Raw genomic sequence first — 14,646 nt, forward strand, 5'->3', positions numbered from 1 at the left:
GCTACAACAGAAAAATGAAGCAATATTTGCAGGAGGACTTGTATGGCAGACAAATTACAAAAAATGCACAATCGGAATAATAATTTCCTATTCTATCAAAGCAGAAGTACAGCTTAGATTGGGTTCATTAAATAAATCTGCAAACATAGAAACAAAGCTTTGGAAAAACAACAAAAATAAAGCAAACAAATTAGAAAGTAAGTAAAAAAAAATCCCAGTTAACCAGCAATTCCGACATGCCTACATTGTAACACAACATTAATGTACACGGTGGTCTAAGTCAGGCATCTACACACTCAAACCTAAATACTGGTGTCATTATAAATTACAAACATTACAAAGGAAAATGATGAAGATGGTAATTTTGTTTAGTCACTTGAGATGGTTGCATTGAAACTAAATGTTTGTTCACATGATTTGTAAAGATCTGCAAAGGATTTGGAAACCCTCTCCATGCTTATCGGTCAGACACAACAATTTTGACCAAGATTGGCCAACAAATACCAAATAAACATTTGAAATACAATAAAAGAAGCATGATCTTTGCATATGCATACAGAGGGAAACTAATTATCCACAAAACTGCTACATAATTGTAATTTACTTACCACTGCTTTATCCAAAAATTCTACCACAATGCTAAGGCCAATACTATGAAATGCCATACACATAAATACAAGAACATGGTGTAGAAAAAAATCACAATGTCTATAAAAATTAGAAATTTTCATTCATAACACTGCATCCATTTAATTTATGATGTACCATTACCAGTAAAAGACTTGAAGATAAAGAAAATGCAGTAGCTTAGGATGTGTAGTTCTCAGAAAGGAATGAAACAGAAAGACAGACAGACAGACAGACAGACAGACAGACAGACAGACAGACAGAAAGAAAGAAAGAAAGAAAGAAAGAAAGAAAGAAAGAAAGAAAGAAAGAAAGAAAGAAAGAAAGAAAGAAAGAAAGAATTTACAGAGAGATATGTCAACCTCTGTGATAGCTACAGTGTATCACAAAAGTGAGTACACCCCTCACATTTCTGCAAATATTTGATTATATCTTTTCATGGGACAACACTATAGAAATAAAACTTGGATATAACTTAGAGTAGTCAGTGTACAACTTGTATAGCAGTGTAGATTTACTGTCTTCTGAAAATAACTCAACACACAGCCATTAATGTCTAAATGGCTGGCAACATAAGTGAGTACACCCCACAGTGAACATGTCCAAATTGTGCCCAAAGTGTCAATATTTTGTGTGACCACCATTATTATCCAGCACTGCCTTAACCCTCCTGGGCATGGAATTCACCAGAGCTGCACAGGTTGCTACTGGAATCCTCTTCCACTCCTCCATGATGACATCACTGAGCTGGTGGATGTTAGACACCTTGAACTCCTCCACTGTCCACTTGAGGATGCGCCACAGGTGCTCAATTGGGTTTAGTCCATCACCTTTACCTTCAGCTTCCTCAGCAAGGCAGTTGTCATCTTGGAGGTTGTGTTTGGGGTCGTTATCCTGTTGGAAAACTGCCATGAGGCCGAGTTTTTGAAGGGAGGGGATCATGCTCTGTTTCAGAATGTCACAGTACATGTTGGAATTCATGTTTCCCTCAATGAACTGCAGCTCCCCAGTGCCAGCAACACTCATGCAGCCCAAGACCATGATGCTACCACCACCATGCTTGACTGTAGGCAAGATACAGTTGTCTTGGTACTTCTCACCAGGGCGCCGCCACACATGCTGGACACCATCTGAGCCAAACAAGTTTATCTTGGTCTCATCAGACCACAGGGCATTCCAGTAATCCATGTTCTTGGACTGCTTGTCTTCAGCAAACTGTTTGCTGGCTTTCTTGTGCGTCAGCTTCCTTCTGGGATGACGACCATGCAGACCGAGTTGATGCAGTGTGCGGCGTATGGTCTGAGCACTGACAGGCTGACCTCCCACGTCTTCAACCTCTGCAGCAATGCTGGCAGCACTCATGTGTCTATTTTTTAAAGCCAACCTCTGGATATGACGCCGAACACGTGGACTCAACTTCTTTGGTCGACCCTGGCGAAGCCTGTTCCGAGTGGAACCTGTCCTGGAAAACCGCTGTATGACCTTGGCCACCATGCTGTAGCTCAGTTTCAGGGTGTTAGCAATCTTCTTATAGCCCAGGCCATCTTTGTGGAGAGCAACAATTCTATTTCTCACATCCTCAGAGAGTTCTTTGCCATGAGGTGCCATGTTGAATATCCAGTGGCCAGTATGAGAGAATTGTACCCAAAACACCAAATTTAACAGCCCTGCTCCCCATTTACACCTGGGACCTTGACACATGACACCAGGGAGGGACAACGACACATTTGGGCACAATTTGGACATGTTCACTGTGGGGTGTACTCACTTATGTTGCCAGCTTTTTAGACATTAATGGCTGTGTGTTGAGTTATTTTCAGAAGACAGTAAATCTACACTGCTATACAAGCTGTACACTGACTACTCTAAGTTATATCCAAGTTTCATGTCTATAGTGTTGTCCCATGAAAAGATATAATGAAATATTTGCAGGAATGTGAGGGGTGTACTCACTTTTGTGATACACTGTATATCAACAACGATACCCACTACTATGAGAGCTTCAAATGTATTCCAGGTATTGACAAAATAATGCTTCATTGTGTATAGTAGGGAGCAAAAATATGAAAACAAAGAAAAGAAAAAAGGAAACAGTTACGTAGAAACACTGACTTTTTCAAGAAATGGAGCCAATCATAAAACCTCAAGACAAGTGTGAGAGGGTTAAAACAGGGGCAACAGTACACAATCCAAGAGATGAAATACTAGACCTGTGGGCAATCATGCTTGCTAATAGAAAAAGAACAACAGTAAAATAGCTGTCATAACTGCACTGAAAAGGTGTTAAGTACAATATAATTATATAATTTATGCAATTGTCTGACACACGTGTTTGTCTAATTGCTTAAACGTGTTATTACTGCAACCAATTAATTCTGATTTTTTTCTAAATTCACAAGTCTAGGCTATCTCTTAATATCCCATGACAAACATCCGTGGTTATCTTGCCTTCAGAACAACTAAAGCCTGGTTAAACCAGTAGCCTGGAGTGAAATATGAAAAAATAAAGGAAAAGAAAAATAGTGAGAAAAAACTATACTAAAGCCGAGAGGTAAATAGAGTGAAATGGTGGTGTACTTACATTTATTTCACTTAGAATGACATCTATTATGCTGCCAATTACGATGAGGAAGTCAAAAACATTCCAGGGGTCACTAAAGTAACCCTATAGAGGATGAAAAGTTAGACATGTAAAATCAGCAATTAGCAACACCTATGCATACCTACTATTCTCAGGCTCTTACAAATTATAACTCAGGGGTAATTTGCAACTACATGACAAAGCAATCTCCAAAGTCTCACATACAGGTCCTTCTCAAAAAATTAGCATATTGTGATAAAGTTCATTATTTTCCATAATGTAATGATAAAAATTAAACTTTCATATATTTTAGATTCATTGCACACCAACTGAAATATTTCAGGTCTTTTATTGTTTTAATACTGATGATTTTGGCATACAGCTCATGAAAACCCAAAATTCCTATCTCAAAAAATTAGCATATTTCATCCGACCAATAAAAGAAAAGTGTTTTTAATACAAAAAAAGTCAACCTTCAAATAATTATGTTCAGTTATGCACTTAATACTTGGTCTGGAATCCTTTTGCAGAAATGACTGCTTCAATGCGGCGTGGCATGGAGGCAATCAGCCTGTGGCACTGCTGAGGTGTTATGGAGGCCCAGGATGCTTCGATAGCGGCCTTAAGCTCATCCAGAGTGTTGGGTCTTGTGTCTCTCAACTTTCTCTTCACAATATCCCACAGATTCTCTATGGGGTTCAGGTCAGGAGAGTTGGCAGGCCAATTGAGCACAGTAATACCATGGTCAGTAAACCATTCACCAGTGGTTTTGGCACTGTGAGCAGGTGCCAGGTCGTGCTGAAAAATGAAATCTTCATCTCCATAAAGCTTTTCAGCAGATGGAAGCATGAAGTGCTCCAAAATCTCCTGATAGCTAGCTGCATTGACCCTGCCCTTGATAAAACACAGTGGACCAACACCAGCAGCTGACATGGCACCCCAGACCATCACTGACTGTGGGTACTTGACACTGGACTTCAGGCATTTTGGCATTTCCTTCTCCCCAGTCTTCCTCCAGACTCTGGCACCTTGATTTCCGAATGACATGCAAAATTTGCTTTCATCCGAAAACAGTACTTTGGACCACTGAGCAACAGTCCAGTGCTGCTTCTCTGTAGCCCAGGTCAGGCGCTTCTGCCACTGTTTCTGGTTCAAAAGTGGCTTGACCTGGGGAATGCGGCACCTGTAGCCCATTTCCTGCACACGCCTGTGCACGGTGGCTCTGGATGTTTCTACTCCAGACTCAGTCCACTGCTTCCGAAGGTCCCCCAAGGTCTGGAATCGGCCCTTCTCCACAATCTTCCTCAGGGTCCGGTCACCTCTTCTCGTTGTGCAGCGTTTTCTGCCACACTTTTTCCTTCCCACAGACTTCCCACTGAGGTGCCTTGATACAGCACTCTGAAAACAGCCTATTCGTTCAGAAATTTCTTTCTGTGTCTTACCCTCTTGCTTGAGGGTGTCAATGATGGCCTTCTGGACAGCAGTCAGGTCGGCAGTCTTACCCATGATTGCAGTTTTGAGTAATGAACCAGGCTGGGAGTTTTTAAAAGCCTCAGGAATCTTTTGCAGGTGTTTAGAGTTAATTCGTTGATTCAGATGATTAGGTTAATAGCTCGTTTAGAGAACCTTTTCATGATATGCTAATTTTTTGAGAAGGACCTGTATAACCTTCATCTTAAATACAACAATTAGTTAAATTTCAATTACTGTTACTCAATGCCAATTTCATTGAGAACACAACACACAGCTCCATGGCAAATTTAAGGCAAATATTAAACTTTTAAAACTGATACTGGGTCGCAAGTTGGCTTTTTAAGAGGATTCATTATTAGGTCATTATAACTGGTCAATATCTTAATAGAGTATGTTTAACATATGTGGTTAAATGGTTAAATGCTTAACACCAGTAAGGGGGTTAAATTGTACTGTCTGGGGCATCATGCTGCCATGGTTTTGGTCTACATACAGGGGTTGGACAAAATAACTGAAACACCTGGTTTTAGACCACAATAATTTATTAGTATGGTGTAGGGCCTCCTTTTGCGGCCAATACAGCGTCAATTCGTCTTGGAAATGACATATACAAGTCCTGCACAGTGGTCATAGGGATTTTAAGCCATTCTTCTTGCAGGATAGTGGCCAGGTCACTACGTGATGCTGGTGGAGGAAAACGTTTCCTGACTCGCTTCTCCAAAACACCCCAAAGTGGCTCAATAATATTTAGATCTGGTGACTGTGCAGGCCATGGGAGATGTTCAACTTCACTTTCATGTTCATCAAACCAATCTTTCACCAGTCTTGCTGTGTGTATTGGTGCATTGTCATCCTGATACACGGCACCGCCATTGGATGCACATGGTCCTCCAGAATGGTTCGGTAGTCCTTGGCAGTGACGCGCCCATCTAGCACAAGTATTGGGCCAAGGGAATACCATGATATGGCAGCCCAAACCATCACTGATCCACCCCCATGCTTCACTCTGGGCATGCAACAGTCTGGGTGGTACGCTTCTTTGGGGCTTCTCCACACCGTAACTCTCCCGGATGTGGGGAAAACAGTAAAGGTGGACTCATCAGAGAACAATACATGTTTCACATTGTCCACAGCCCAAGATTTGCGCTCCTTGCACCATTGAAACCGACGTTTGGCATTGGCACGAGTGACCAAAGGTTTGGCTATAGCAGCTCGGCCGTGTATATTGACCCTGTGGAGCTCCCGACGGACAGTTCTGGTGGAAACAGGAGAGTTGAGGTGCACATTTAATTCTGCCGTGATTTGGGCAGCCGTGGTTTTATGTTTTTTGGATACAATCCGGGTTAGCACCCGAACATCCCTTTCAGACAGCTTCCTCTTGCGTCCACAGTTAATCCTGTTGGATGTGGTTTGTCCTTCTTGGTGGTATGCTGACATTACCCTGGATACCGTGGCTCTTGATACATCACAAAGACTTGCTGTCTTGGTCACAGATGTGCCAGCAAGACGTGCACCAACAATTTGTCCTCTTTTGAACTCTGGTATGTCACCCATAATGTTGTGTGCATTGCAATATTTTGAGCAAAACTGTGCTCTTACCCTGCTAATTGAACCTTCACACTCTGCTCTTACTGGTGCAATGTGCAATTAATGAAGATTGGCCACCAGACTGGTCCAATTTAGCCATGAAACCTACCACACTAAAATGACAGGTGTTTCAGTTATTTTAGACAGCAGTCCCCACAATCATTACCAGCTTCAGAATATCTGTAAATGGGGTTCTTTCCCTTCAGTATAATTTCAAAGATTGGGTTTATGTCAAAGTGCACTGAGGTTGTTGTGGTGGCTTACAGTGGCTCAGAACTAGCTAGAACCTGTTTTGTGTTACCTGTCACTCTGTCCCTCATCTGTATTTTGATGAAATCAATAAAACTAAATGGACCATATCACACGTTATGAAATAATTCATTTTTACAAAGTGACAATGTTTAAATCAAAGTAAAAAAAAAAAAAAAAAATATGACACACAGAGCTGCAAAACAGCATAAGGTTTCTCAGTTGACTAAACCCACATTTTGCAGAGGTTGTTATTGCATTTGTAATTTACAGTGTAATAAATATAATAACAATAACAATTAACAATAACAATTTTGAGTTATTACATTGTAAACCGTGTAAAAAATTAAAGTAATATTAAAATACCATCAATTTATTAGACTGTAAAACTAGGTCTCTTAATTTTTTAAACCTCTTTTCATTTCAAACCTTTTTTCATGTGGTTTAATTTAATAAAAACAAATTTAAAGCTTAAGCAAACTTAAAAGATTTGAAGCAACGAATCAATGACATTTTGGGTCTTAAATTAACCTTGACTTTTTTTGCATGAATAGGGAGCAGACTGTACCTTTGGTTTGAAGGCAATAAGTTTAAGAATCATTTCCACAGTAAAAAGACCAGTGAAGAGCATGTTGAGGATGTTCATGGCTTTGTTGAAGGATGGTGACTGACCATGGTGCTATAAAGAGATAAAACTCATAAAAATATGTTTATATAGAAGTTGTTAGTTAGATCCAAGTCTACCCAAATACCCAAAATTATTTTGCACTTTTATATAATTATTACTTAGTCAATTTAATTAAAATCTAGTGTGTCCATTTACAATACATTATTTAAAGCTATACAACAATAAATATAAGCAAACTTACCTGCATTGCCAAACAGATGGTGTTGAGTAGGATTAAGGTAAACATCAGGTATTCAAAATAGGTGGAGTTGACCACATACCATACCTTGTACTGGTATGGGTTTTTAGGAATGTACCTACGTAGTGGCCGAGCCTTAAGAGCATACTCCACACACTGCCGCTATATCATGGAAATATTAAACACAAACAAATATACACACAGATAATGATATAGACAGGCAATGGGCCTTACTCAATACAGGGTGGGCCATTTATATGGATACACCTAAATAAAACGGGAATGGTTGGTGATATTAACTTCCTGTTTGTGGCACATTAGTATATAGGAGGGGGAAAACTTTTCAAGATGGGTGGTGACCATGGCGGCCATTTGGAAGTCGGCCATTTTGGATCCAACTTTAGTTTTTTCAATGGGAAGAGGGTCATGTGACACATCAAACTTATTGAGAATTTCACAAGAAAAACAATGGTGTGCTTGGTTTTAACGTAACAGCCATTGACATGTCGCAGAGGTTAACACGTAAGTAGCGGATAGAAATTGTGTTGATGTCTGGTGAACGCAGTACCCGGGTCATTGCAGCAGATTTCAATGCAAGACACCCTACGAGACCACCCATCTCCCATGCTACAGTTAGCAAACTGCTTGCCAAGTTTCGTGAAACTGGTTCAGTGTTGGATTTGCCAAAATGTGGACGCATGAAAACTGTCACTAATGGTCACCACCCATCTTGAAAAGTTTTCCCCCTCCCATATACTAATGTGCCACAAACAGGAAGTTAATATCACCAACCATTCCCATTTTATTTAGGTGTATCCATATAAATGGTCCACCCTGTACATTTGCATAAAAACAAGGTTTAAATTAATAAACTATTCAAATTGTAATTAATAAAATTGTCATATAGCATTAAAACAAATGATAATATGCAACTGAAGAATCAGCTTAATCTGCATAACACAACTTTTTTTATACATTATTTATGACATACACACCACAATTTAGACCACAAATATTGGCACCCCTAAATAAACAAACAAAACAGGCTGCAAAAACATTCTATACTGCTTGTACTTGTACATTATGCTATATGGGAAGTACAATGATCAAAAGAAAAAACAACTCTTTACATCCTCCAGACTTTAGCTCATCTTACTGTTTTCCTATGGGATTTATGTCAGAGTACAGGGATTGCCATGAACAATGATTCTGAACTATTTTAGTGTTTAGTATGAGGTGTGATTTAGATCATCCAACCTTGGTCCAATTTAAGCATGCTGAGGGAGTCATGGTTTGATTTATTTTCTGCTAAACGTGATAGAGTCCATGGTACTCATGGTACAGTCAAGCCGGAAAGTCTGTACACCCCTTTCACCTTCTACACGTTTTATTACATTACAGAGTCATTCTATAATAGATCTTTTTTTGCCTCAAACATCTACACACAATCGCCAATAATTACGAAGTGTAAACAAGGTTTAGAAAATATGCAATTTAATTTTACTGACAAATATCATTTATTTAGGTGTTACATATCTGTACACACCCTTAGCCTAATACTTGGTGGATGCACTTTTGACAGCAATTACAGCTTCAAGGCATCTTAGGAAAGAGGCTACAAGTTTGACACACTTGTTTCTAGACATTTTTGCCCATTCCTCTTGGCATATCCTTGCAAGCTCTGTCAGGTTGGATGGGGAGTGTCGGTACAGCTATTTTCAGCTCCTTCCACAGATGTTCAATTGGATTAAGGTCTGGGCTCTGACTGGGCCACTCAAGGACATTCACAGACTTTCTCTTCTCTCTTTTCTCTTCGAAGCTGTGTGCTTCGAGTCGTTGTCCTGTTGGAAGGTAAACCTTCGCCCCAGTCTGAGGTCCAGAGCACTCTGGAGCAGATTTTCTTCAAGGATCTTGGTGTACTTAGGTGCATTCTTTTTTTCCTCTATCAGGACTAGTCGCCCCGGTCCCGCTGCTGAAAATCATCCCCACATCATGATGCTGACACCGCCATGCTTCACTGTAGATATGGCATTAGTTAGGTGATGAGTGGTGTCTGGTTTCCTCCAGACATGACACTTATTTAGGTATTCAGGCCAAAAAGTTCAATTTTGGTTTCATCAGACCAGAGAATCTTGTTGTGAACCACGGAGCTGTCAGAGTGACACACTGCTCACCTTGTTCCTTGATCACTCAGTTTGGCCGGGCAGCCAGATCTAGGAAGATTTTTAGTGGTTCCAAACTTCTTCCAACTCCGCCAAGGCCGGTCCCAAGCCCGGCTGAAAAAGTAAGAGGGTTGGGCGTGGGGCTATAAAGCTAGCTACAAAAACGCCAAAAGGAGATCAACAAACCTTAGTCCTGGGAAGAGAGGGATCTTTGTTAAGAAGAAGTATGACGCCATGTGGTGAAAGACGGAAATCGGAAGCTACAAGGCAGACTACCCTGCTCTCCGCCAGGGCATCAATCAACATCGGTGCATAGACCATGTACAAAACAGAGAAGACCGCGCAAGTTTCTGCAGAAATGTGTAACTACAAACTAGCCCTGCTTGGAATCAGCGAAACACGATGGACACAGTCAGGACAGAAAAGACTGACAACAGGGGAGATGCTGCTTTACTCGGGACATGAGGGGGACAACACCCCACACACACAGGGAGTAGCACTGATGCTGTCCAAAAAAGCACAAAGAGCGCTCATCGGATCGGAAGCGCATTGTCCAAGGATCATTACAGTGTCTTTCCGAACAAAGAAGAGGAGATTCATCATGAATATAGTGCAGTGCTATGCACCTACAAATGACAGCTCAAAAGAGGAAAAAGATCACTTCTGACCATCCTGGAAAACCTCAGTGAGAGACATGTCAATATCCTCATGGGAGACTTCAACGCAAAAGTGGGCAGCGACAACACCGGGTACGAAGAAGTGATGGGCAGGCATGGGCTCGGGAACATGAACGAAAATGGGGAGAGGTTTGCAGACCTGTGTGCTCTCAACAACCTGGTGATCGGCGGTAGTGTCCATGCGCACAAAAGGATACACAAGGTAACTTGGGTGTCACCAGACAGCACCACTGAAAACCAGATAGACCACATCTGCATCGCCAATAAATTCAGGAGATCCCTGCGGGTCGTGAGGGTGAAGCGAGGAGCAGATGTCGCATCAGACCACCACTTGGTGGTTGCACGACTGAAGCTGAAACTGAAGAAGGAATGGATGGCATCGACAACACAGCGCCACAAGTACAACACATGTTCTCTGAGGGACTCAGACAAGCAAGAAGAATTCAGAGTGGCTTTGAGCAACAAGTTCCAAGTGTTGCAGGAACTGATGAAAGAGGAGGAGACAGTAGACAGCAGATGGAAGATAGTGAAAGAAGCTGTGACAACAACATGCAGCGAAGTTCTTGGGCCCATGAAGTACCAGCATAAGGAGTGGCTGTCAACAGAGACTATGAAGAAGATCAAATATAGAAAGGAGCAAGTAAAGAAAACAGCAGTAAACAACAGCAAAACAAGAGCGGGAAAGGCAAAAACACAAGAGGAGTACACAACAGCCAACAAGATTGTGAAGAAAAGCATCAGAGCTGACAAGCGAAGTTACTTCGACAGCCTGGCAGAAGAAGCAGAAGAGGCTGCAAAGAACGGAAACATTAAGGAAGTGTACACCACCATGAAAAAGCTGTCAGGAAAGTTCAGCAAGCCTGACAGACCAGTGAAAGACATTGATGGGAGAGGAACAGCAGTGAGACAGATGGAAAGAGCACTTTGAAGAATTGTTGAACAGACCAGCACCACCAAACCCGCCAGACATACCGCCACCAGCCGAGGATCTCCCAATCAACTGCAGTACGCCTACTAGAGAGGAGATTCGGAAAGCTATCGGACAGCTGAAGAACAACAAGGCAGCGGGCCCAGACAGCGTACCAACAGAGGCATTGAAGGTGGATGTGGACACAACTGTGGAGATGTTGTTCCCATTGTTTGAGAAGATCTTGGAGGAGGAGCAAGTACCATCAGAGTGGAAGGAAGGGTACCTCATCAAACTACCAAAGAAGGGCGACCTTAGCAACTGTACCAATTACAGAGGGCTAACACTCCCATACTGTCCATACCAGGGAAAGTATTTAACAGAATCATCCTGAACCGAATGAAGGACCACATAGACACTCAGCTCAGGGACCAGCAAGCAGGCTTCCGGAAAGGCCGTTCCTGCATAGATCAGATTGCTACCCTGCGCATCATTGTCGAACAGTCCTTGGAGTGGAACTCTTCTCTTTATATCAATTTTGTTGATTATGAGAAGGCATTTGACAGTCTGGACAGAAACACCCTTTGGAACCTTCCAATGGTGTCACTATGGTGTGCCAGCCAAGATAGTCAACATCATCAAGAACTCGTATGATGGGATGACTTGCAGAGTGTCCGTGGAACTCACCAATGCCTTTGAAGTGAGGATGGGAGTTCGCCAGGGATGCCAACTCTCAACATTCCTCTTCTTGGAGGCTTGTGTGTAAATATATTGATTTATACCCAAGTTATGGATAAAATATGATGTATTCCTGATCTCTTAACAGAAAATTAAAACAAAATATAAATGGGACTACCAAACTCCACAATATTTCTAAGACTGAAAACATTTTTCTTACACACATGGATTTAAGAAACATTTATGTTTATTGTAAAGATGTAAGTTGTTTTTCTTTAAAGCATTGTACTTGTTATTAAAATAACTTTTAATATGTAGAATTAAATATCAAATGTGTGTTTTGTTCATGTTTTTAGGGGTGATATTATTTCTTGTAATACATTATGTATGTATTAGTCAATGTAAGCCAATCCAAGCTAACTATTAACCATAATACATTCACCCAGGATGGCATAAGCAGGGAAAAATGATTAAAAAAATAAATAAAAAAAATAAAAAAAATAATTTAGGTAAGCAGAATTAAAGGTGGTTGTGTTTAAGGTTGTCACAAATAAAGACTTGTTTCAAAGTAGTATTAAATGTGGCATTTTACTTCATCAATTTACTTTGACTTTTATTTCATTGCAGACAGTATGAACCCTATATATTTTTGTTTGTTAATATACATCTATTCCTGCATTTCAGGCCTTAAGACAGCATTGGTTGCTCTAAAACCTCAATGTACTACAATAATGCTGCCAATTAAAGACGTGTGAATTACCTTTTCCAGGGGCATTAACACAACCCCATACCATGACCAATCTTGTTGCTGATAACAGTCTGAATGGTTCTTGCTATCTTTGGTCTTCCAAAAAATGATTTGCAATACTGATTCGTCTGACCACAATACACGCTTCCACTGTGTGATTGTCCACCCTAGATGCCTCCAATGCCAGTTTAAGCCTTTGGCCTTGCCCATTATGCATTAAAAGTTTCCTGAACATATTTAATGATTTTATGCACTGTAGTGAGTTTTGCTTGTTTTTAAACATTTCAATAATTTTCTCATGCATTTGTTGACAAAGTGGAGATCCTCTGCCCATCCTTGCGTCTAAAACACGAAGCATTTCCTAGATACTGCATTTGTACGAAATCATAATTATAATCCCCTGTTGATATCACCTGTTTGAAATCACATCATTATTTAGTTTTTTAAATCACTTTACTAGCCCTAAATTGAAGACGTCAATTTGCTGCAAGCCTGAAATGCAGTTTGTTTTGTTTTTATTAGGATTTTAACGTCATGTTTTACACTTTTGTTACATTCATGACAGGAATGGTAGTTATTCATTACACAAGGTTCATTAGTTCACACAAGTTTATATCAAACACAGTCATGGACAATTTTAGTATCTCCAATTTACCTTCAATGGGGTTGACATAAAAATAGTAGCCTAATTAAGCAGTTCCAGAACTGGTTAAGCAGTTCCAAAACTGGCTTACATGTTCAGAATTCACTGACATGAATATCAAATTTCATCCAAAAAAACAAAAAAAACAACTCTACTCTAGATCAATTTTTGTTTGTCCATAACATCAGGCCAATTTCAAGTTCCTGATTTTGAAAAAGGGGGTCCTTTCTTGCATGACAGCACATAGAACTGTAAAACTCTCGCCTTGACTGTGGACAGTAACACCTCTGTTCCAGCAGCTTCTAATTTATGGCAGTCCTGTTTTTTGGCATTTCTTAAAATTCATCTGACCATATTGACAAATTGTCCTTTTTAGACAACCAATGTGGGATGTTTAGGGGAAGAAATTATGTGTAAGGGGGTGCAACTGGCCTGGCTAGACATGTGTCTAAAGCAAAAAAAGACAGATAAGTTTGTCTACTCCTGCGATGTATGAAAATCCACTGGTGGCCAGTGACTTCATATGTGTGACAGAGAAATTATAGCATTAAATTAAATTGGGGGGAGCAAAAAAAACTTTTTCTTTTTATCAAACATTTTTTTTGAAAAAAATGGCAATGACTCGTCTATTAAAAATGTATGTAAACTTGTGACTTTAACTGTAATAACTTTAAATATTTCAACTTATGTAGGAAGCACTATCACCTCACAGCAAGAAGGTCCTGGGTTCAATTCCCAGGTGGTCCTTTCTGTGTGGATGTTCTTCCCATGTCTGCATGGGTTTCCTCCCACAGTCCAAAACATGCAAGTGAGGTGAATTAGAGATACAAAATTGTCCATGACTGTGTTCGACATTAAACTTGTGAACTGATGAATCTTGTGTAACTAGTAACTACCGTTCCTGTCATGAGTGTAACCACACGTCGTGTGTAAAACATGACGTTAAAATCCTAATCAATAAAAATAAATAAATAAATACTTCAACTTCCCTCTCCAAATACCTGACAGTTGTCACGCAGGGGTGACCAACAACAAAAAACAAAGAAGACAAACAAACAGACAGTTAGGGAGTATTCATAGGACTCCCAAGAACTGCCCCTAGGTGCAGCATGTAACATCTGATTAGGTGCCGAGATTGCTTGAAGTACAGTTTTACGAGTATTGCACATTCCACTAATCTGTGATGCTACACCAATGCCAACCAGCGTGGGCATGGCAGGTGGGCATGTTACACCACCACCAATATATGAATACCTACATGATCACAAATACATCTTCATATAATGAATACATTACTCACAATTCCTGTTGAAGCTAAATATTCTTTAAAAATATTTTTTTAAGCAATGTTAAATAGATTAAAAAGGCTTCAACAAGCACCACACTATGCAACAATCAAGATATATTGAGATATGAATGTATTGAAATATATTAGACTGAAAGGGTTA

General features: G+C 40.3%; 1 protein-coding gene across 2 annotated transcripts in view; it reads right to left on the reverse strand.

Moving 5' to 3' along the window:
- The window catches only part of cacna1c (calcium channel, voltage-dependent, L type, alpha 1C subunit), a 243,825-nt gene that overhangs the window by 71,786 nt on the left and 157,393 nt on the right, over window positions 1-14,646 (reverse strand). For both annotated transcript variants that reach the window (XM_062994612.1, XM_062994606.1), the window contains exons 28-30: window positions 7,387-7,545; window positions 7,086-7,196; window positions 3,209-3,292 (exon numbers count right to left, since the gene is read on the reverse strand). In XM_062994612.1, the coding sequence (XP_062850682.1) occupies window positions 3,209-3,292; window positions 7,086-7,196; window positions 7,387-7,545 (354 nt within the window). The remainder of the gene's footprint in view (window positions 1-3,208; window positions 3,293-7,085; window positions 7,197-7,386; window positions 7,546-14,646) is intronic.

Source organism: Trichomycterus rosablanca, chromosome 1 (assembly GCF_030014385.1).
Source record: "Trichomycterus rosablanca isolate fTriRos1 chromosome 1, fTriRos1.hap1, whole genome shotgun sequence".
NCBI classification, from domain to species: Eukaryota; Metazoa; Chordata; class Actinopteri; order Siluriformes; family Trichomycteridae; genus Trichomycterus; species Trichomycterus rosablanca.